The following is a 23684-nucleotide window of genomic DNA, read 5'->3' on the forward strand; positions in this document are numbered from 1 at the left end:
ACATTTTCTGTGCCCACTTGAGTGTAAAACCATCCTGTAAGCTATGAGCAAACTTAGGGGTCTGTTCCTGCTGAATTGTGCTTAGTACAGGGGAATCCCTATGTGCCATAGTTTTATGGTATCTCTCTGTACAGGCTATGAGCAAACTTAGGGGTCTGTTCCTGCTGAATTGTGCTTAGTACAGGGGAATCCCTATGTGCCATAGTTTTATGGTATCTCTCTGTACAGGCTATGGGCAAACTTAGGGGGCTGTTCCTGCTGAATTGTGCTTAGTACAGGGGAATCCCTATGTGCCATAGTTTTATGGTATCTCTCTGTACAGGCTATGAGCAAACTTAGGGGTCTGTTCCTGCTGAATTGTGCTTAGTACAGGGGAATCCCTATGTGCCATAGTTTTATGGTATCTCTCTGTACAGGCTATGGGCAAACTTAGGGGGCTGTTCCTGCTGAATTGTGCTTAGTACAGGGGAATCCCTATGTGCCATAGTTTTATGGTATCTCTCTGTACAGGCTATGAGCAAACTTAGGGGGCTGTTCCTGCTGAATTGTGCTTAGTACAGGGGAATCCCTATGTGCCATAGTTTTATGGTATCTCTCTGTACAGGCTATGGGCAAACTTAGGGGGCTGTTCCTGCTGAATTGTGCTTAGTACAGGGGAATCCCTATGTGCCATAGTTTTATGGTATCTCTCTGTACAGGCTATGAGCAAACTTAGGGGGCTGTTCCTGCTGAATTGTGCTTAGTACAGGGGAATCCCTATGTGCCATAGTTTTATGGTATCTCTCTGTACAGGCTATGAGCAAACTTAGGGGGCTGTTCCTGCTGAATTGTGCTTAGTACAGGGGAATCCCTATGTGCCATAGTTTTATGGTATCTCTCTGTACAGGCTATGGGCAAACTTAGGGGGCTGTTCCTGCTGAATTGTGCTTAGTACAGGGGAATCCCTATGTGCCACAGTTTTATGGTATCTCCCTATACAGGCTATGAGCAAACTTAGGGGGCTGTTCCTGCTGAATTGTGCTTAGTACAGGGGAACCCCTATGTGCCATAGTTTTATGGTATCTCTCTGTACAGGCTATGAGCAAACTTAGGGGCTGTTCCTGCTGAATTGTGCTTAGTACAGGGGAACCCCTATGTGCCATAGTTTTATGGTATCTCTCTGTACAGGCTATGAGCAAACTTAGGGGGCTGTTCCTGCTGAATTGTGTGGATACGTATTGGAGTGTGTAGGGTCACTTTAATGTTTGGGGGTGTAAATGTGGGTGAGACACCCCTACATGCAGTTTCCCTGCTTTCCAATGACACACAGCTGCCTTTCCCTGCCCCCCCCCCCCCCATACATTACACTAGGTGCTGCCTGTGGTTTCCATCACGAGTGCCTCGTTGCTAATGAGCACTTACCGGCAACCATCAGACACTGGGGCTCCTTGGGAAGTGCTTTTGTTTTAATTCCGTGGCAATTAGTGAGGGTGATTGCGGCCGAGAGGAGAAGCCGCAGCCGGGGATGCTGGTGGATTGTTTGTCACCTCGAAGTCGGAACTCACTGAGGATTAACCCTTACTGCCCAGGTTATGATTAGTTGCACTATTTACTTTCTGTATTTGGTTACTGCCCCTGGGGGCAAAATCACCCGCCAATATCTGGGGCAAAATCACCCGCCTTTCCTCTTATACACAGTTCACTGAACTAAATAAATTCTCAAGTCCCAAAAGGAAGTACTCCCAGCAGCCTTCAAAATCCCCATCTGGTTGCTAGGGTCTTGTTTACCTTAGCAACCAGGTAGTGGGTTGAATGAGAGATGGGAATATGAATAGTAGAGGGGTTAAATACAACAATAATAATTAGATTGTATGCTCACTGATCAATAGGTTTTTTAGCTGCTGGGGTTACTGACCCCCAATTGAAAGATGTAGCAGAGGAAGACAATATAAAAACTATATAAAATAAAGACCAATTGCAAAGTTGCTAGGAATAGGACATACTATAACATACTAAAGTGTGTAAGCTGACATCACTGGTCATGTTGTCCATAGCAACCAATCAGAAATTAGATTTGAACAGTCACCTGCAAGTTAGAAAACAAAAGCAAAGATCTGATCGGTTGCTATGGGTAACAAGACCAGTGATGTTGGCTCACACACTATAATAAATATGCCCAGAGTGTATCTATATATATGGAACTTTCTCTGCAATTTGCTGAATAAAGGCTGCGACTCTCGAATGTTTGCCTTCTGTTATTGGGCGGCACAGGGATCACCTGACCCTGGGAATGATGGGAGCGATAATGGGCCGGACGCCACGTAATCTGATAGCGAAAGGGGAAGTTTCACTCACTGATAAAAAATGTTTAAATTATAAAGCGTGGGTGCCGGGAGGGTGCGACACGGAACAATAACAATATCCTGTGCCCGGCGCTGCTGCCCGCGCCTCCCCGACACTTCCTGCTGCGCCCGTAGCCTGGCCCTTCTACTAGTCGGCTCTGAAGCAGTTACGGCTCTGTTATTATTATGTAGGTTCCACAGCTTCAGCTTTAACTACAACTCCCAGCATCCCCTGGCCCAGATTTGTGGCAAGGACACACAGGCTTAGGGCGGCCGCGCCCCACTTCAACTGCGTCACATACACAGCACTGGGGTATAGCGAGATTTCTGCTCATCCTGTCCCCGGAGCTCCGTGTGTGCCCTACTGTCTCCATCTTGCCCTACTGTCCCCATCTTGCCCTACTGTCTCCATCTTGCCCTACTGTCTCCATCTTGCCCTACTGTCCCCATCTTGCCCTACTGTCTCCATCTTGCCCTACTGTCTCCATCTTGCCCTACTGTCTCCATCTTGCCCTACTGTCTCCATCTTGCCCTACTGTCCCCATCTTGCCCTACTGTCTCCATCTTGCCCTACTGTCTCCATCTTGCCCTACTGTCTCCATCTTGCCCTACTCTCTCCATCTTGCCCTACTGTCCCCATCTTGCCCTACTGTCTCCATCTTGCCCTACTGTCTCCATCTTGCCATACTGTCTCCATCTTACCCTACTGTCCCCATCTTGCCCTACTGTCTCCATCTTGCCCTACTGTCTCCATCTTGCCCTACTCTCCATCTTGCCTACTCTCCCATCTTGCCCTACTGTCTCCATCTTGCCCTACTGTCTCCATCTTGCCCTACTCTCTCCATCTTGCCCTACTGTCTCCATCTTGCCCTACTGTCCCCATCTTGCCCTACTGTCTCCATCTTGCCCTACTGTCTCCATCTTGCCCTACTCTCTCCATCTTGCCCTACTGTCTCCATCTTGCCCTACTGTCTCCATCTTGCCCTACTGTCTCCATCTTGCCCTACTCTCTCCATCTTGCCCTACTGTCTCCATCTTGCCCTACTGTCTCCATCTTGCCCTACTGTCTCCATCTTGCCCTACTCTCTCCATCTTGCCCTACTCTCTCCATCTTGTCCTACTGTCTCCATCTTGCCCTACTGTCTCCATCTTGCCCTACTGTCTCCATCTTGCCCTACTGTCTCCATCTTGCCCTACTGTCTCTATTTTGCCCTATTGTACCACAGTAGCTCCTCTGGGTGCTTTGGGGGTGCACACAGGCCTCCATAGTTGCCCCCTGGCTGTGTCGTTGGGATGGAGAGAGTGGAAGAGACAGTCTGGGGAGTGAGACTCAAGGGCTTATCTGACTCGGATCTGTCTATTTATAATCCCCGCAGGCTGGTTGCAGGGAGCGGAGTCAGCACTTACTCGTTCCGTGGATTTAATTATCTCTCCCTTCGTTTGTAGTAATGATTAATGAGGAGAGTCCCTCGGAGGGATGTGCTTCTCTCAGCTGCTAATTACAGTTGTCTTTCTATGGAATCGGTTTAGAGGAAAAGTCCCCAGTGCTGGCAGGAACGGGGTTAATGGCAAGGTGCTAACTCGCATTTTCATTGGATTTTTACATTAATGATTTGGTTAAAATGGCTTATGAGTTTATTTAATAACAGAAACCTCAGGCTGGACATTTCCCAGAAGGCTTTGAGGCTGATTTCTGTTGCACTTGCAGTACCACTTTTCACCTTCTGGCGGCTGGTCCCTTCCATAGAGACCAACAGAAGAGCGCCGCCCTATGTACAGTAAATATGTAATGCTGCAACATTGTCTTTGTTACATAGTAACAGCTGAATACAAAATATCATTTTTACTTTATTTCTGCCCTAATCCTGCCTGGGGCGCTTGGGGGTGATAGTTCAACAAGATCTAGTGAGGCACAGGTTGGGTTAACCCTTCCATGGCTGAGCCCATTCTCCTACCTACAGCTGAGTAAGGACAATTGGATTCAGATGGTTTGACGCCTTCCCCGTCGCGTCATTAGCACCCACGGGTGATCTCACCCGCACCCTGATCTTTTCATTTAAGCCTCATTTATTTGGGAGCCGATGTTTTCTCCAAATGGCTCCATCAGCCGGTGAGTCACCGCTATCTGAGGCGTGGGTGCCAACGGGCTGCGGCACCCACTGCGCCCACATCTGCGCAACTACAGGAGGGGGGCACCTTGGGCATGATGGGAAATATATCATTACCATGCCAACAAGAAGTGGACAAGTGAGCTTCTGCACATCACATGCCTTGTAGTGGGCGGGGCTTAAGGATAGTAGTGACGTCACTTCCCCTATGATGTCATCAATGACATCATATAAGTGGGAGACCCCGTAAGGCCTAATGGTCAGATACAGTTCCTTCTGCCTCACTATATTATTGGGGTACTGTATATAGGGGGTATATAGAGGCCTGTGGGCTATAGAGAGAGACAGAGGTAATAGGAAGGATTGGGAGGAGTTACAGAATGGGGTGCACGGCGTATACATTAGAACCCCCATTTTACGTTTCTCAGGGGGGGTAAATCCTGTGCTGTTTCTCTGTGCCCAGAGCCTGCCCTTTGTGGGTAAATCCTGTGCTGTTTCTCTGTGCCCAGAGCCTGCCCTGTGTGGGTAAATCCTGTTCTGTTTCTCTGTGCCCAGAGCCTGCCCTGTGGGGGTAAATCCTGTGCTGTTTCTCTGTGCCCAGATCCTGCCCTGTGTGGGTAAATCCTGTGCTGTTTCTCTGTGCCCAGAGCCTGCCCTGTGTGGGTAAATCCTGTTCTGTTTCTCTGTGCCCAGAGCCTGCCATGTGTGGGTAAATCCCATGCTGTTTCTCTGTGCCCAGAGCCTGCCCTGCGTGGGTAAATCCTGTTCTGTTTCCCTGTGCCCAGAGCCTGCCCTGTGTGGGTAAATCTCTTGCTGTTGCTCTGTGCCCAGAGCTTGCCCTGGGTGGGTAAATCCTGTCTGTTTCTTTGTGCCCAGAGCCTGCCCTGGGTGGGTAAATCCTGTCTGTTTCTTTGTGCCCAGAGCCTGCCCTGTGTGGGTAAATCCTGTTCTGTTTCTCTGTGCCCAGAGCCTGCCCTGTGTGGGTAAATCCTGTGCTGTTTCTCTGTGCCCAACGCCTGCCCTGTGTGGGTAAATCCTGTGCTGTTTCTCTGTGCCCAGAGCCTGCCCTGGGTGGGTAAATCCTGTCTGTTTCTTTGTGCCCAGAGCCTGCCCTGTGTGGGTAAATCCTGTTCTGTTTCTCTGTGCCCAGAGCCTGCCCTGTGTGGGTAAATCCTGTTCTGTTTCTCTGTGCCCAGAGCCTGCCCTGGGTGGGTCAATCCTGTGCTGTTTCTCTGTGCCCAGAGCCTTCCCTGGGTGGGTAAATCCTGTCTGTTTCTTTGTGCCCAGAGCCTGCCCTGTGTGGGTCAATCCTGTGCTGTTTCTCTGTGCCCAGAGCCTGCCCTGTGTGGGTAAATCCTGTGCAGTTTCTCTGTGCCCAGAGTCTGCCCTGTGTGGGTAAATCCTGTGCTGTTTCTCTGTGCCCAGAGCCTGCCCTGTGTGGGTAAATCCTGTGCAGTTTCTCTGTGCCCAGAGCCTGCCCTGTGTGGGTAAATCCCATGCTGTTTCTCTGTGCCCAGAGCCTGCCCTGTGTGGGTAAATCCTGTTCTGTTTCCCTGTGCCCAGAGCCTGCCCTGTGTTGGTAAATCTCTTGCTGTTTCTCTGTGCCCAGAGCCTGCCCTGTGTGGGTAAATCTCTTGCTGTTTCTCTGTGCCCAGAGCCTGCCCTGTGTGGGTAAATCCTGTCTGTTTCTTTGTGCCCAGAGCCTGCCCTGTGTGGGTAAATCCTGTCTGTTTCTTTGTGCCCAGGGCCTGCTCTGTGTGGGTAAATCCTGTTCTGTTTCTCTGGGCCCAGAGCCTGCCCTGTGTGGGTAAATCCTGTGCTGTTTCTCTGTGCCCAGAGCCTGCCCTGTGTGGGTAAATCCTGTCTGTTTCTTTGTGCCCAGGGCCTGCTCTGTGTGGGTAAATCCTGTTCTGTTTCTCTGGGCCCAGAGCCTGCCCTGTGTGGGTAAATCCTGTGCTGTTTCTCTGTGCCCAGAGCCTGCCCTGTGTGGGTAAATCCTGTCTGTTTCTTTGTGCCCAGAGCCTGCCCTGTGTGGGTAAATCCTGTTCTGTTTCTTTGTGCCCAGGGCCTGCCCTGTGTGGGTAAATCCTGTGCTGTTTCTCTGTGCCCAGAGCCTGCCCTGTGTGGGTAAATCCTGTTCTGTTTCTCTGGGCCCAGAGCCTGCCCTGTGTGGGTAAATCCTGTTCTGTTTCTTTGTGCCCAGAGCCTGCCCTGTGTGGGTAAATCCTGTTCTGTTTCTTTGTGCCCAGAGCCTGCCCTGTGTGGGTAAATCCTGTGCTGTTTCTCTGTGCCCAGAGCCTGCCCTGTGTGGGTAAATCCTGTGCTGTTTCTCTGTGCCCAGAGCCTGCCCTGTGTGGGTAAATCCTTTCCCCCAGGTCGGTGCCAGGGAAGCCGCGGGTGTGAAATTCTCCCGCACTGACGTCTCCGTTACTCTTTACAATTGCAGTGAATCAATATTTTCTCATTTTGGCAAGAAAAAAAGTGTCTGGAAAAAACACATCAAATTCTGTTTTTTTGCTGCATTTACCCCGTTTCATGCGATTCTGCAGGTTCCGGGGGTTCATCATTTTGCCCTTATTTCCCTAACACATGAAGGGGTTAATCATTTTTTTATACTGAGCAGATACAGATCTGGCACTGGCACCAAGGACTGACATCTTGATATCTGGTTGCTAGGACTACTGTCCCTAGAAACTAGGCAGCTTTTAGAATTTTTAGGTACAAATAGCCCAACAATAAGAAATAAAACGCTGGAGGATATGGGTCCCTCTCTCAGTTTGGAACCCACATTAGTGTCCGTTTGTTATTGGCTGGAAGTTGATTGGCCTGAGTGCTAATGTATGCAGTGATAGCCCCGCCTACTGCGTCATACAACTTGCCATTGGCTGTAACATTGTACTGATCTGCCCCCCACCCAGTCACGCAACTCACAATGGGATTCTAACGGAGCGTAAATTATAAATGAGAACATTTGGCGAATGAGACCTGTATCTGCCTCATTAACATTATCTGTGGCCCCCGGGGGGGACCCGCGTTGTTCTGAGAATTCTTCAGTGAAATTCACTGGGGGGTCTGTATAGGGAGGCAGCAGCCGCGGGGCATTCTGGGAGAAGGAGCAGAGTTATACAGGGAACTCTGTGTATCACTCATGTATTATAAGGGATAATGTACCCCCTACTGTAAATGATAAGGATATTAGCAGTCACTGAGGGGTTCTGTGCCCCCCATATAAAGGCACAAGGCTGCAGGCTGAGTTATACAGGGAACTCTGAGTATCACTCATGTATTATAAGGGATAATGTACCCCCTACTGTAAATGATAAGGATATTAGCAGTCACTGAGGGGTTCTGTGCCCATATAAAGGCACAAGGCTGCAGGCTGAGTTATACAGGGAACTCTGAGTATCACTCATGTATTATAAGGGATAATGTACCCCCTACTGTAAATGATAAGGATATTAGCAGTCACTGAGGGGTTCTGTGCCCCCCATATAAAGGCACAAGGCTGCAGGCTGAGTTATACAGGGAACTCTGAGTATCACTCACGTATTATAAGGGGTAATGTACCCCCTACTGTAAATGCTAAGGATATTAGCAGTCACTGAGGGGTTCTGTGCCCCCCATATAAAGGCACAAGGCTGCAGGCTGAGTTATACAGGGAACTCTGAGTATCACTCATGTATTATAAGGGTTACTGTACCCCCTACTGTAAATGATAAGGATATTAGCAGTCACTGAGGGGTTCTGTGCCCCCCATATAAAGGCACAAGGCTGCAGGCTGAGTTATACAGGGAACTTTGAGTATCACTCATGTATTTTAAGGGATAATGTACCCCCTACTGTAAATGATAAGGATATTAGCAGTCACTGAGGGGCTCTGTGCCCCCCATATAAAGGCACAAGGCTGCAGGCTGAGTTATACAGGGAACTCTGAGTATCACTCATGTATTATAAGGGTTACTGTACCCCCTACTGTAAATGATAAGGATATTAGCAGTCACTGAGGGCTTCTGTGCCCCCCATATAAAGGCACAAGGCTACAGGCTGAGTTATACAGGGAACTCTGAGTATCACTCATGTATTATAAGGGATAATGTACCCCCTACTGTAAATGATAAGGATATTGGAAGTCACTGACCATGTGACCAGCAACCTGCAAATCCCAGGGGTCAATGCCGCCATGCAGAGCTGCTGCCTCAGAAGGGGTTAAATTGTTCAGATTTTTATTGAATGTTGGTGACTGATCCAAAGGGGGTGTGCCCAGTCTGAGAGGCTTCTGTGGCCCCCGTGTGGGCCCCACCTCTCCGGTGCAGAACGATAAAGCGCCTGATCCCCTATTTCCTTACAGCCCCTGCGCATCAGTCGCCCATTGTTCCATTCATCTCTATAAAAGTAATGATAATGCTGTTGCCATGACAACAGGGACACGTTGCGCAGCATCGTTGGCTTGGGGACCCGTAACCTGGGGCAGCAAAGATAATGAATTCACAGCTGCTCCGTGCACTGTTTAACCCCTTCTGTGCCACGTAGGTAGGGGGGGGGGGTCTGTCTTTGTCCCTGGACATTCCTGGGCCCCCCAGACTTTCTAGGGCCACTCTGGTGATGTAAATGTGCAACTGCCCCAGCAGGCACTCGGGGGGTCATTTATACAGACTGGGCACATTTGCACCTGGGCAGTAACCCATGGCAACCAATCAGGTATGTACTTTCACCGCTCAACCTGCAGCTGGATGAAACAGGGCTAATCACTGATTGGTTGCTATAGGTTACTGCCCAGCTGCACATTCGCTCAGTATATATATATAAATAAATGACCCCCTGTCTCTTTAATTCTGTATCCAGGCAACCGAAAGGCTCCGCAAAATGTTTAGCAACGGAAAAGGTTGCGGTGCGGCTGTGATTGCGGAGAGGGAAGCAGAGCGCAGCATCATTTATACAGTGATTGGGTATCATTGAGGGCCACCAGGGGGTGGGGGCTGCACCTAGAGTGGTGATGGGTACCTACTGCCCCCCTGCAAGTGTTATGTTGCCATGGAAACCATATACCCATTCTACGTGATATCGTCGTTATCGTTTGTAGCATGTTTACTCGGAGCAGCAGAGCATTGTGGGCCCCCGGAATTAACCTGTTCAGTACTGAGAGTGGTACTGCTTGGCGTCAATACCTTTAAATTCATGTTTGATTTGCTATAGACCCTGGTATTCCATGACCAATTGCAGTTGGTCTTCATTTTCCAAGTGGTTTGCGTTCTGTTTGCTGCTTAGTAAACCCGCACTCATTTTTCTCCAAATTGGGGTTCTGATGGCCCCTGTAGGAAGCCCCCTGGCAGCTGTAAGAGGCTCCTCCCCCTGTTTGAACCATCATTAGCAGGAATAACGAGAGCTAATTAGCAGCACCCCTGCCCGGCAGACACAATGTAGCACGGGGGATGCTGGGAGTTGTAGTCTAACTACAGCTTATACCAGTGGGGCCAAGTAAAAGTGTAATATTTGAGTGTCAGTTCTTCTGCTAAATAGTGGTTTTCAGGGCGGCAGCCTCTGTACCCCACTTCTAATGTCTTGGCCATAACTTCTAGCTAAGTGGGCGCAGGTTCAGCCATTACCCCAATCATGTATATTAAACATTTTGGCCACACCCAGGTGTTCCCAGACACGCCTCTGACCTGTTCCAGGCCACACCTGCTTTCTTGAAAGACACACCCCTTTTTGGACCACACCTGCTTTCTACACCCCATTTTTTTGGTGGTCTGGGCCCCCGACTTAAAGTCTTTGCCTTGCACCCGTGCAGCTGATGTTAAGCTACAACTCTCAGCACCACAAGGATTTGGCCTAGAGGCTAACAATCTACCTTTGTAACATTGCAGGGCTTCCGCTTTGCCAGAGAGGAGCCCCCCCCCCGCAGCGGTGGTGCCCAGACCATCGACAAGTCAGTTCTACTGGTAGAGAAAAATGCTTTATAAATAATGCCCATTATGGGGATAGGCAGCACAGGGAATGCTGGGAGTTGTAGTTTAATCAGCACTGGGGTGGGTCAGTGACATTGTGAGATTTTCTGTTGGGTCCGCTTCATGTTCACCTAGTAAAATCTGGCCCTGTCCCTGCAGCCGGGGCTGAAAGGGTTAACCCTTTGTACATGTGGAATTCGGGTTTCCTGGAATGCAGGAAAAAAGCCATTTTGACCCTTAAATCTTATTCCATTCTGTGTGTTGTCATTTTTTAACCTCTCGATCCCCAGCGAGAAATTCCTGTGAACAGAAAGCAGCTGCGAAAACAAGAAGTGAGCGAGAGGCGGGGCTTGTGGGAGGCATTGTGTCAGTGTGAGAGTTACAGTTCAGCAGAAGGGCCGGGACAGAATTATGCCATTATTAATAAGGCAAAGTTTGAGATGATCCATGTGGATCCCGCCGTGGGGCCCCTGGAAGTGACGCTGGGGCCCAATAACAAGCTGCATGTGTTCCAGATATATCTGTATGTTAGAATATTTCCCATGATTAGAAACACATTGATCCGGAACAGAAACAACATGGGGGGGCAGAGCGGCTCTGAGCAACGAGACCCACAGAACTCCCAGGGGCCCAATTATGGCTCTGTGTGTGTGTGTGTGTGTGAGGGCGACCGACCTTCTGCCTCTGCCTCTACCGACTACTGCCCCCAGGCTGCACGGGTCTAATGCATCTTACCTGAAGCTGCCCAACCCACAACAGCCTTACCCGCAACTAGTGCCACCCTAGCACCCTAATCACCCCCCCTTTAACGCATCACTTGCCCCCTAAGAAGCAGCCCCCGAGTGTGCCAGCTTGTGCCTGGGTGCCCCATCTTGTGCCGGGGTGTGTCAGTGTGTGCCAGCTTGTGCCAGTGTGTGCCAGGGTGTGTCAGTGTGTGCCAGCTTGTGTCAGGGTGTGTCAGTGTGTGCCAGGGTGTGTCAGTGTGTGCCAGGGTGTGTCAGGGCATGTCAGTGTGCGCCAGGGTGTGTCAGTGTGTGCCAGGGTGTGTCAGTGTGTGTCAGGGCGTGCCAGGGTGTGCCAGGGCATGTCAGTATGCGCCAGGGTGTGTCAGTGTGTGCCAGGGTGTGTCCGTGTGTGCCAGTGTGTGCCAGTATGTGCCAGGGTGTGTCAGTGCGTGTTGGTGTGCCAGGGTGTGTCAGTGTGTGCCAGGGTGTGTCCGTGCATGCCAGGGTGTGTCAGTGTGTGTCAGTGTGCGCCAGGGTGTGTCAGTGTGTGCCAGGGTGTGTCAGTGTGTGCCAGGGTGTCAGTGTGTGCCAGGGTGTCAGTGTGCGCCAGGGTGTGTCAGTGTGTGCCAGGGTGTGTCAGTGTGTTCCAGGGTGTGTCAGTGTGTGCCAGGGTGTCAGTGTGTGCCAGGGTGTCAGTGTGTGCCAGGGTGTCAGTGTGTGCCAGTGTGTGCGCCAGTGTGTGTCAGTGTGTGCCAGGGTGTGTCAGTGTGTGCCAGGGTGTCAGTGTGTGCCAGGGTGCCAGTGTGTGCCAGTGTGTGTCACCCACCTCCTGCCCTGAAACAGAAAAGGCACCAAAAAACCAAAGCCAAGGGTGGGAAACGCCTGCTATAAAATAGCGCAAACTGCAGACACGACCCCTGAGCGGCCATTAGGGATACACTGAATCCAGGATCCGGTTTGGGATTTGGCCAAGATTCGGCCTTTTCAGCAGGAATCAGTTTCAACCAAATCTGAATCCTCAAAATCACGTGACCATGTAAAATTTTTCACTTAACCCACGGTTCCCTTCACCCTTACCTTGTCCTAATGTACATGTGCAAATTAGGATTCAGTTTGGGAATCGGCTGACTCTTTTGCAATGGATTCGAGGTTTGCCAGATCCTAAAATGGTGGACTCGGTGCTTCCCAACCAGAAATGCCAACCTATCCCGTTCCATGGGGGAGATAAGGGTCCGTTCCTGTCATAAATGGGCAGCAAATCCCCCTGTAAGAATTGCCCCATTCACACTCCTGCCTCAGATGAGTCTGCACCTGCATTTGATTCCCAGGGACCAAGTGGCCGGGCAGCAGCCATCTTTGATGTGGGTTTGCCCTTTTATCTTCACAGAAATGTTTGATGTAGATGAAGGAACGGAGCCTTTAGAGCAGACACAGGGGAACGGGGATCAGCTGAGAGCGATTGAATCCAATGGAAAATACATTGGGGGGGGGGCGACTTCAAAGATAAAATAGTGAGACATATTCACTTCAGAATCCTTGAAACACAATGGTGACATGACCCAAATGCCTGCACTGATTCAGTTACACCATGTGACCCATATGGATAGAATGATGGGTATCAGGGTGCTGGTTCCGTCGGGAGCACTGGGCCTTATTAGATAGAGGCTCGGGCACCTCTGCAGCTGCTGAGAGACTTCTATAAACAGCCCCGGGGCCCCATCCCTCGCGTTGGGCCCTTTCCAACCATTGGTGGGAGCAGCTGTTTTGTTGCCGGCATCAGAATGAAATGTATTTGTCTGTTATTGATTAATGGGAGGTGAATCCGGGTCAGCGCAGGTCTCGTCCCAAAAATGCCGTCTCTCCGCTCGCTGTTTATCCTTCCCGCCGCCCCTGCAGGGAGCAGCCGAGCCATCTCCAAAAAAGGCCAAGATGTGATCACGGGGGCAGCGACCCAGTATCTGAGGTTCTGTAACACCTAAACATGGATCTCAGGATGCGCCTGTGGCTCTGAGGAACAGTCTGTGAGGCCGAGCAACGAGGAGACTGAACTACAACTCAATACGTCCAAATAATAGGGCCCAGTCATATACTCAGAACCCCATTGTAAGCAGCAGTCCTGCCCTGCTTTATGGCTGAGATTCTAGCTATCTGTATAACAGAGCATTCTGTCACAGTGGCACAGATCCTATCTGATCCCCCCATTGTAAGCAGCAGTCCTGCCCTGCTTTATGGCTGAGATTCTAGCTATCTGTATAACAGAGCATTCTGTCACAGTGGCACAGATCCTATCTGATCCCCCCATTGTAAGCAGCAGTCCTGCCCTGCTTTATGGCTGAGATTCTAGCTATCTGTATAACAGAGCATTCTGTCACTGTGGCACAGATCCTATCTGATCCCCCCCATTGTAAGCAGCAGTCCTGCCCTGCTTTATGGCTGAGATTCTAGCTATCTGTATAACAGAGCATTCTGTCACAGTGGCACAGATCCTATCTGATCCCCCCATTGTAAGCAGCAGTCCTGCCCTGCTTTATGGCTGAGATTCTAGCTATCTGTATAACAGAGCATTCTGTCTCAGTGGCACAGATCCTATCTGATCCCCCCATTGTAAGCAGCAGTCCTGCCCTGCTTTATGGCTGAGATTCTAGCTATCTGTATAACAGAGCATTCTGTCACAGCGGCAGAGATGGGGGTCATTATAAGGATAAGGGGGTGCTGTGTATCGCAGGCTTGCCGTTAGGCGCAGTGACGTACCTCGGTGCTAATTACATGCAGTGATTGTAACTGGGAATAATTAAGAAAGCGTTATGTACGTACAACAGAGTCGGTCAGTCGAGAAAATAAATAGTTTTTCTGTCATGGCGAAACCCTGCCTTTTTAACCCATTTTCCATGATGCCGAATCCGTGTCTATTCACATAATAATAACAAATCCGAAAAAAGCAACACGAGTAAAAATAGCCCCATAATTCATGTCACCGCCATGTGCCTGAAATGAAACCCATTTAAGGTAAAAGGGCCTCAAAAGAGCAGTCCCCGGGGCATCGGCAGCAACGGGATTAAAGGGAAAGTTGACTTGGCGTGGGATGCGGTCGCCAGAAATATCATTTGCAATTTATTTCCTTCAATATTTGATTTCTTATTATACTTTATTAATGCCCACTGGAGTGTGACATTGGTTACTCTATTGCCCACATTGCCCATTGGTTACTCTATTGCCCACATTGCCCATTGGTTACTCTATTGCCCACATTGCCCATTGGTAACTCTATTTCCCACATTGCCCATTGGTTACTCTATTGCCCACATTGCCCATTGGTTACTCTATTGCCCACATTGCCCATTGGTTACTCTATTGCCCACATTGCCCATTGGTTACTCTATTGCCCAACCAATATCCGGGATGCTGGGAGTTGCCACGGCTGGGGGGCTGCGGATCTGTTCTTAGTAACATTGGGCACGTCTGAGTCTCCCCAGACAAAGGCCCGAGCCAGCGGTTATTATGGCAGTGGGACTCGGGGTGCCACAGTATAATATTGCCGGTGACGTCAGGCTGAACCCACGGTTGGCACAGAGTGAATGGGTATCCGGTGCCCCGCGGTACCAGGGTGTATAACAAATCAGTATCCCAGGGGCCCAAGTGTCTGTATCATGTGTTTTTCCGTGATAACATTGATGGCATCTGCGGAATGCATAGAAATAGCCTGGCACCCACTTCACAGGTCAGACTGATAACATGGCAGTGCCAAGTAAAAGACTCCATATCTCCATAGCGTCTCACTACTGGGGGCCAATCACATGATCCTGTGCTCTATCCACAGGCAGCAGGGAGGGTATCTGTGCTGGGCATGGGGGTGCCAGCCATGTCATACGTAGGCAGAGCTTTTATATAGGGTGTGCCAACCAAGCTGGGTATATAGAATGTTCAGAATGTATGCATTCATGTAAGCTTTGTGTGTAGGCTGGCATGAGTTATTTTAGTCTCACCCACTGCCTGACTTACAGACTCCCTGCCCCACTGTGTGTAGGCTGGCATCGGTGGCATCAGAGTATTCTAGTCTCACCCTCTGCCTGACTTACAGACTCCCTGCCCCACTGTGTTTAGGCTGGCATCGGTGGCATCAGAGTATTCTAGTCTCACCCTCTGCCTGACTTACAGACTCCCTGCCCCACTGTGTGTAGGCTGGCATCGGTGGCATCAGAGTATTCTAGTCTCACCCTCTGCCTGACTTACAGACTCCCTGCCCCACTGTGTGTAGGCTGGCATCGGTGTCATCAGAGTATTCTAGTCTCACCCACTGCCTGACTTACAGACTCCCTGCCCCACTGTGTGTAGGCTGGCATCGGTGGCATCAGAGTATTCTAGTCTCACCCACTGCCTGACTTACAGACTCCCTGCCCCACTGTGTGTAGGCTGGCATCGGTGGCATCAGAGTATTCTAGTCTCACCCACTGCCTGACTTACAGACTCCCTGCCCCACTGTGTGTAGGCTGGCATCGGTGGCATCAGAGTATTCTAGCCTCACCCACTGCCTGACTTACAGACAAATATCTTACAGGGCAAATATCACCAAACGTGAGGGCGCTCCAGTGTGTGCCCAGCTTTACTGTAAGCTGCCATGATGGTTGGAGGGCGTTAGTGAGCGCAGAACAGGACCGGTTGGGCAGAGAGTGTTGGTACCCTGGCGCTGGGTGGGCCGTGTTTGCGTTGGCAGGGCTGGCGAGGCCGCGGCGCAGCTATAAAGGCTCCACGGATTCGTCTCCTAATTGATTCCGTATTGTGCGTCGCTGAGTCGTTTATTGCTGCGTGGGCTGAACTCACTCGCTGCTCCAGTCTCTCTCACAGTAACAGGTTCTGGCACTTGGCACCGCGGGCACAGATCGGGTTGGTACTGATACGGATGCACCAAATCCACTATTTTCGGATTTGCCCAAATTCCAAACCCAATCCTGGATTCTGTGCATCCCTAGTAATTGAGCCCCTGTCTAGAGTGGTTCTGGCGCGGCCCAGTTTGGGGGGTTCCAGTTGGCACTGGGGGTATCTGGGACCAAACGTAGAGTCCGTGCCTCTCCCCGTGGCGTCACTGGGCCACGTTTGTGTTGCAATTGGCCTGAAGGGGCCAAATACATATGTATCGTGCCCCCCAGCCGACACCACTCAGATGCCACAATCTTTCCCACTGTGCCAACTCTCCCTTACCCACTGTGCCAACTCTCCCTTGCCCACTGTGCCAACTCTCCCTTGCCCACTGTGCCGACTCTCCCATGCCCACTGTGCCAACTCTCCCTTGCCCACTGTGCCCACTTTCCCTTGCCCACTGTGCCCACTTTCCCTTGCCCACTGTGCCAACTCTCTTACCCACTGTGCCAACTCTCCCTTGCCCACTGTGCCAACTCTCCCTTGCCCACTGTGCCAACTCTCCCTTACCCACTGTGCCAACTCTCCCTTGCCCACTGTGCCAACTCTCCCTTGCCCACTGTGCCAACTCTCCCTTGCCCACTGTGCCAACTCTCCCTTACCCACTGTGCCAACTCTCCCTTGCCCACTGTGCCAACTCTCCCTTGCCCACTGTGCCAACTCTCCCTTGCCCTGCATCTCTCCTTATTATTGCGGCTAGCCCACTGCACTCACTCCAGTTTGTACCCCCCCAAGGCTCTGATACATAATGCGACTACCCCGGGGGGGGGGGGGGAACAGACAGGTGGGTGCAATGGTGGCACAGAGTGGGGCGCAGGGGTCACTAGTCACTTTCCTATGGGGGAACAGTACAACGTCTCCATAGCAACAGAAATTTGGATCAGCTCCTCTGTACTGTGTGCGGTGTTAGAAGGGGAGTTATACAGGGAACTCTGAGTATCACTCATGTATTATAAGGGATAATGTACCCCCTACTGTAAATGAGAAGGATATTCGCAGTCACTGAGGGGTTCTGTGCCCCCCATATAAAGGCACAAGGCTGCAGGCTGAGTTATACAGGGAACTCTGAGTATCACTCATGTATTATAAGGGATAATGTACCCCCTACTGTAAATGATAAGGATATTCGCAGTCACTGAGGGGTTCTGTGCCCATATAAAGGCACAAGGCTGCAGGCTGAGTTATACAGGGAACTCTGAGTATCACTCATGTATTATAAGGGATAATGTACCCCCTACTGTAAATGATAAGGATATTCGCAGTCACTGAGGGGTTCTGTGCCCATATAAAGGCACAAGGCTGCAGGCTGAGTTATACAGGGAACTCTGAGTATCACTCATGTATTATAAGGGATAATGTACCCCCTACTGTAACTGATAAGGATATTAGCAGTCACTGAGGGGTTCTGTGCCCCCCATATAAAGGCACAAGGCTGCAGGCTGAGTTATACAGGGAACTCTGAGTATCACTCATGTATTATAAGGGATAATGTACCCCCTACTGTAAATGATAAGGATATTAGCAGTCACTGAGGGGTTCTGTGCCCCCCCATATAAAGGCACAAGGCTGCAGGCTGAGTTATACAGGGAACTCTGAGTATCACTCATGTATTATAAGGGGTAATGTACCCCCTACTGTAAATGATAAGGATATTAGCAGTCACTGAGGGGTTCTGTGCCCCCCATATAAAGGCACAAGGCTGCAGGCTGAGTTATACAGGGAACTCTGAGTATCACTCATGTATTATAAGGGATAATGTACCCCCTACTGTAAATGATAAGGATATTAGCAGTCACTGAGGGGTTCTGTGCCCATATAAAGGCACAAGGCTGCAGGCTGAGTTATACAGGGAACTCTGAGTATCACTCATGTATTATAAGGGGTAATGTACCCCCTACTGTAAATGATAAGGATATTAGCAGTCACTGAGGGGTTCTGTGCCCCCCATATAAAGGCACAAGGCTGCAGGCTGAGTTATACAGGGAACTCTGAGTATCACTCATGTATTATAAGGGATAATGTACCCCCTACTGTAAATGATAAGGATATTAGCAGTCACTGAGGGGTTCTGTGCCCATATAAAGGCACAAGGCTGCAGGCTGAGTTATACAGGGAACTCTGAGTATCACTCATGTATTATAAGGGGTAATGTACCCCCTACTGTAAATGATAAGGATATAAGATGTCACTGACATAGGGATGGATTTACCCGGCTCCGAATCCCGGATTCTGTGCACCCCCAATAAGGAGACACTGGGGGGGTTCTGTGACTGTATATTTGTGCTTATTGGGGGGGGGGCTCATTCTCACGTTTCTGATTACAGTTGCTAATTACTAATACAATCCCCGCCCCTTTCTATGCAGATCACTTCCAACATCCTCATCTTCTCCTGCACAAACATCGTTGGGATCTGCACTCATTACCCGGCCGAGGTTTCCCAGAGACAAGCGTTCCAGGAGACCCGCGAGTGTATCCAGGCCCGACTGCACTCCCAGAGAGAGAACCAGCAACAGGTAGGGCCGGGCCACTCCCATCATGCCTCACTGCCACCTGTTCCATCATGCCTCACTGCCACCTGTCCCATCATGCCTCACTGCCACCTGTCCCATCATGCCTCACTGCCACCTGTCCCATCATGCCTCACTGCCATCTCTCCCATCATGCCTCACTGTCATCTCTCCCATCATGCCTCACTGTCATCTCTCCCATCATGCCTCACTGCCACCTGTCCCATCATGCCTCACTGCCACCTGTCCCATCATGCCTCACTGCCACCTGTCCCATCATGCCTCACTGTCATCTCTCCCATCATGTCTCACTGCTATCTCTCCCATCATGCCTCACTGCTATCTCTCTCATCATGCCTCACTGCTATCTCTCCCATCATGCCTCACTGCTATCTCTCCCATCATGCCTCACTCCCATCTCTCCCATCATGCCTCACTGTCATCTCTCCCATCATGCCTCACTGTCATCTCTCCCATCATGCCTCACTCCCATCTCTCCCATCATGCCTCACTGCTATCTCTCCCATCATGCCTCACTGTCATCTCTCCCATCATGCCTCACTCCCATCTCTCCCATCATGCCTCACTGCTATCTCTCCCATCATGCCTCACTGCTATCTCTCCCATCATGCCTCACTGCTATCTCTCCCATCATGCCTCACTCCCATCTCTCCCATCATGCCTCACTGTCATCTCTCCCATCATGCCTCACTGCTATCTCTCCCATCATGCCTCACTGCCACCTGTCCCATCATGCCTCACTGCTATCTCTCCCATCATGCCTCACTGCTATCTCTCCCATCATGCCTCACTGCTATCTCTCCCATCATGCCTCACTGCCATCTCTCCCATCATGCCTCACTGCCACCTGTCCCATCATGCCTCACTGCTATCTCTCCCATCATGCCTCACTGCTATCTCTCCCATCATGCCTCACTGCTATCTCTCCCATCATGCCTCACTGCCATCTCTCCCATCATGCCTCACTGCCACCTGTCCCATCATGCCTCACTGCTATCTCTCCCATCATGCCTCACTCCCATCTCTCCCATCATGCCTCACTGCCATCTCTCCCATCATGCCTCACTGCTATCTCTCCCATCATGCCTCACTGCCATCTCTCCCATCATGCCTCACTGCCATCTCTCCCATCATGCCTCACTCCCATCTCTCCCATCATGCCTCACTGCCATCTCTCCCATCATGCCTCACTCCCATCTCTCCCATCATGCCTCACTGCCATCTCTCCCATCATGCCTCACTCCCATCTTTCCCATCATGCCTCACTGCCACCTGTCCCATCATGCCTCACTGCCATCTCTCCCATCATGCCTCACTGCCACCTGTCCCATCATGCCTCACTGCCACCTGTCCCATCATGTCTCACTGCCACCTGTCCCATCATGCCTCACTGCCACCTGTCCCATCATGCCTCACTGCCACCTGTCCCATCATGCCTCACTGCCACCTGTCCCATCATGCCTCACTGCCATCTCTCCCATCATGCCTCACTGCCATCCATCTCTCCCATCATGCCTCACTCCCATCTTTCCCATCATGCCTCATTGCTATCTCTCCCATCATGCCTCACTCCCATCTTTCCCATCATGCCTCATTGCTATCTCTCCCATCATGCCTCACTGCCACCTGTCCCATCATGCCTCACTTCCATCTCTCCCATCATGCCTCACATAAACCCTGTACTGGACTTTCCTTTACTAGCTGTCACTTTGTACCCCAGGAGCGACTCTTGCTGTCCGTGCTTCCACGCCACGTTGCTATGGAGATGAAGGCCGACATTAACGCCAAGCAGGAAGACATGATGTTCCATAAGATTTACATCCAGAAACACGACAATGTGAGGTTGGTACCGGGGTGGGTCCGGGCCCTGGGGCCCCTCCTGACTATATAGATACAGGGGTGGGACCGGGGCCCCTCCTGACTATATAGATACACTGGCCATAGAAGCTATTCAGTTAACTGTTAGTGTGCTGTAGAATCTCCTTTTCAGTTGGTCTTCTTTTTTATGTAATTAGTTGCCTTTCACTTCTGGCACTTTCACATGGGGGTCGCTGACCCCGGCAGCCAACAAACGGTTTCTCGGTGAGGCTACAAACGTATTGTTATTGCCCCACACTATTCTATTTGGGCCTCTCCTATTTATCTTCCATTCTCTCTTGCCGCTGCCTGGTTGCTAGGTTAACTGGACCCTAGCAACCAGATAGCTGTTGAAAATGTAAACTGAAGAGTTCCTGAACAAAAAGCTGTCCAATAGGGCTGAACTGAATGGATACATTTATGTCCACATTGTGATCCAGTGGCCACAGAACCGGGGGACTCCCTGCCCTGGGCCGTCTGTCTGAATCCAGGGAGGTGCTAAAGGGTTAATTCCTTCCGGATCTCGGCTAAATCCTGACATCTGTGCTGCCGGCGCAGGGGAAACTCGGCCACCTCTGGCCCCAGACAATGGCTCCCAGCTGGGCCCGGGGCGGAAACCTGCTCAGTGCATTGACTCCTGTGGCTGCGACTCTGACCCCGGTCACGTGGCATCTTGGCATTTAAGGGTTAACCCAGCTTTCCAGGAATGTTCAGGGCAGGGTTATATATAGTGTGTGTCCCCCCCTGTGTTCCCCGCCCCGAATGTGATAGGGACCTTAGATTGTAAGCTCACTGGGACAGGGACTGATGGGAATGTGATAGGGACCTTAGATTGTAAGCTCACTGGGGCAGGGACTGATGGGAATGGGATAGGGACCTTAGATTGTAAGCTCACTGGGACAGGGGCTGATGGGAATGGGATAGGGACCTTAGATTGTAAGCTCACTGGGGCAGGGGCTGATGGGAATGGGATAGGGACCTTAGATTGTAAGCTCACTGGGGCAGGGGCTGATGGGAATGGGATAGGGGCCTTAGATTGTAAGCTCACTGGGGCAGGGACTGATGGGAATGGGATAGGGGCCTTAGATTGTAAGCTCACTGGGGCAGGGGCTGATGGGAATGGGATATGGACCTTAGATTGTAAGCTCACTGGGGCAGGGGCTGATGGGAATGGGATAGGGACCTTAGATTGTAAGCTCACTGGGGCAGGGACTGATGGGAATGGGATAGGGACCTTAGATTGTAAGCTCACTGGGGCAGGGGCTGATGGGAATGGGATAGGGCCTTAGATTGTAAGCTCACTGGGGCAGGGGCTGATGGGAATGGGATAGGGACCTTAGATTGTAAGCTCACTGGGGCAGGGGCTGATGGGAATGGGATAGGGGCCTTAGATTGTAAGCTCACTGGGGCAGGGGCTGATGGGAATGATATATAGGATCACTCACAGATACCCTGGGCTGGGGCAGTTTTCTGGGGTATCAGGTAAGTGATTACAATCAGTAGGGGTGCCTTTTGTGGGTTTGGCTGCAGTAATGTGGGGGTCCCACTGGGGGACAGTTTCACCCCCCGGCCATTACCCCACTGGGTTGGGTGAGAGTGTGCCGGTCCCCCCGCCGCTGCCTATAAATACCTCCTGTCTCACCCCGTGGGTATTTTTGGATCTGCAGCCTGAGAAGGAACAGCCCCCAGCGGGTCATTGTGTTGGGCCGAGCCTTCCTGTTAGTTCTGAATAAACACCAGCGCTTCCTCCTCTGTGTGTATGGGGGGGCTGAGAACTGGGGTCACGTGCAGCGAGATTCCCAGGGGGGGAGCGGTCTCGCTGAGTGGCCTGAGACTCCAACTGCCCCTCTGAACTGCCCCCAACCCAGCGAGCGGCCTGCAGGGCAATAACACAGGGCAGAGGATCAGCAAGGGTTAACTGCTGTCACATGGTCTCCTCACAGTCACTCTGTCACATTCTATTGGCTGATAAAGTGATACAGTCCCTGGGAACCAACTGTAACCCCCTGAGCTTTAAAGGGGAAATTTACCCAATAAAATAAAATCTCACTTTGTGCAACTCCCCAATATCCATTCATTCCTCATTCCCTTCCCTGCACTGCTGGTTCTGACTCCTGATACAACTCCCCAATATCCATTCATTCCTCATTCTCACTGGGTTTATAGTTATGTGTAACTGTCACTGTGTCTGTCCCTTTCCCTTCTCTGCACTGCTGGTTCTGACTCCTGATACAACTCCCCAATATCCATTCATTCCTCATTCTCACTGGGTTTATAGTTATGTGTAACTGTCACTGTGTCTGTCCCTTTCCCTTCCCTGCACTGCTGGTTCTGACTCCTGATACAACTCCCCAATATCCATTCATCCCTCATTCTCACTGGGTTTATAGTTATGTGTAACTGTCACTGTGTCTGTCCCTTTCCCTTCCCTGCACTGCTGGTTCTGACTCCTGATACAACTCCCCAATACCCATTCATCCCTCATTCTCACTGGGTTTATAGTTATGTGTAACTGTCACTGTGTCTGTCCCTTTCCCTTCCCTGCACTGCTGGTTCTGACTCCTGATACAACTCCCCAATATCCATTCATCCCTCATTCTCACTGGGTTTATAGTTATGTGTAACTGTCACTGTGTCTGTCCCTTTCCCTTCCCTGCACTGCTGGTTCTGACTCCTGATACAACTCCCCAATATCCATTCATCCCTCATCTCACTGGGTTTATAGTTATGTGTAACTGTCACTGTGTCTGTCCCTTTCCCTTCCCTGCACTGCTGGTTCTGACTCCTGATACAACTCCCCAATACCCATTCATCCCTCATTCTCACTGGGTTTATAGTTATGTGTAACTGTCACTGTGTCTGTCCCTTTCCCTTCCCTGCACTGCTGGTTCTGACTCCTGATACAACTCCCCCTCACCCCCTCGCTGGCCCAGACCCGAGTCTCTCCAGAACCCCTCGAGTGGCCCCCAAGTGTTTGAGTTGCCCGGCCTTGGCATTCCGGTTACACATTAGCCGGCCATATAATGAGGGAGAGGACAAGCTGCTGCTGGGGGGCCGGCGGGGCCCTTACTGTGGGTTTATATGGCTGCGCTGAGACCCTGTATTTGCCCCTGTTGGTGGCAGAATTCTCCCCTTGGTTCCCCAGTTCAGGTGCCCGGGACTCAGGAATCGGGCGCCCAAGCCCAGAGGCGGGTCCCTGAGGCCCATAATTAGATCGTTAGCTCTGGGCTCAGCCTGACGATATTCACAATGAATAATTATCCCCTTCCCGGGGCTTCTGGGAAA

At 50.9% G+C, this 23684-nt stretch overlaps 1 protein-coding gene across 2 annotated transcripts in view; it reads left to right on the top strand.

Moving 5' to 3' along the window:
* adcy5 (adenylate cyclase 5) overlaps positions 1-23684 on the top strand; it is a 70880-nt gene that overhangs the window by 17340 nt on the left and 29856 nt on the right. For both annotated transcript variants that reach the window (XM_031893449.1, XM_031893450.1), the window contains 2 exons: positions 18378-18527; positions 20263-20384. In XM_031893449.1, coding sequence (XP_031749309.1) covers positions 18378-18527; positions 20263-20384 — 272 coding nt within the window. The remainder of the gene's footprint in view (positions 1-18377; positions 18528-20262; positions 20385-23684) is intronic.

The sequence above is a fragment of the Xenopus tropicalis genome, chromosome 9, assembly GCF_000004195.4.
Source record: "Xenopus tropicalis strain Nigerian chromosome 9, UCB_Xtro_10.0, whole genome shotgun sequence".
Taxonomy (NCBI): Eukaryota; Metazoa; Chordata; class Amphibia; order Anura; family Pipidae; genus Xenopus; species Xenopus tropicalis.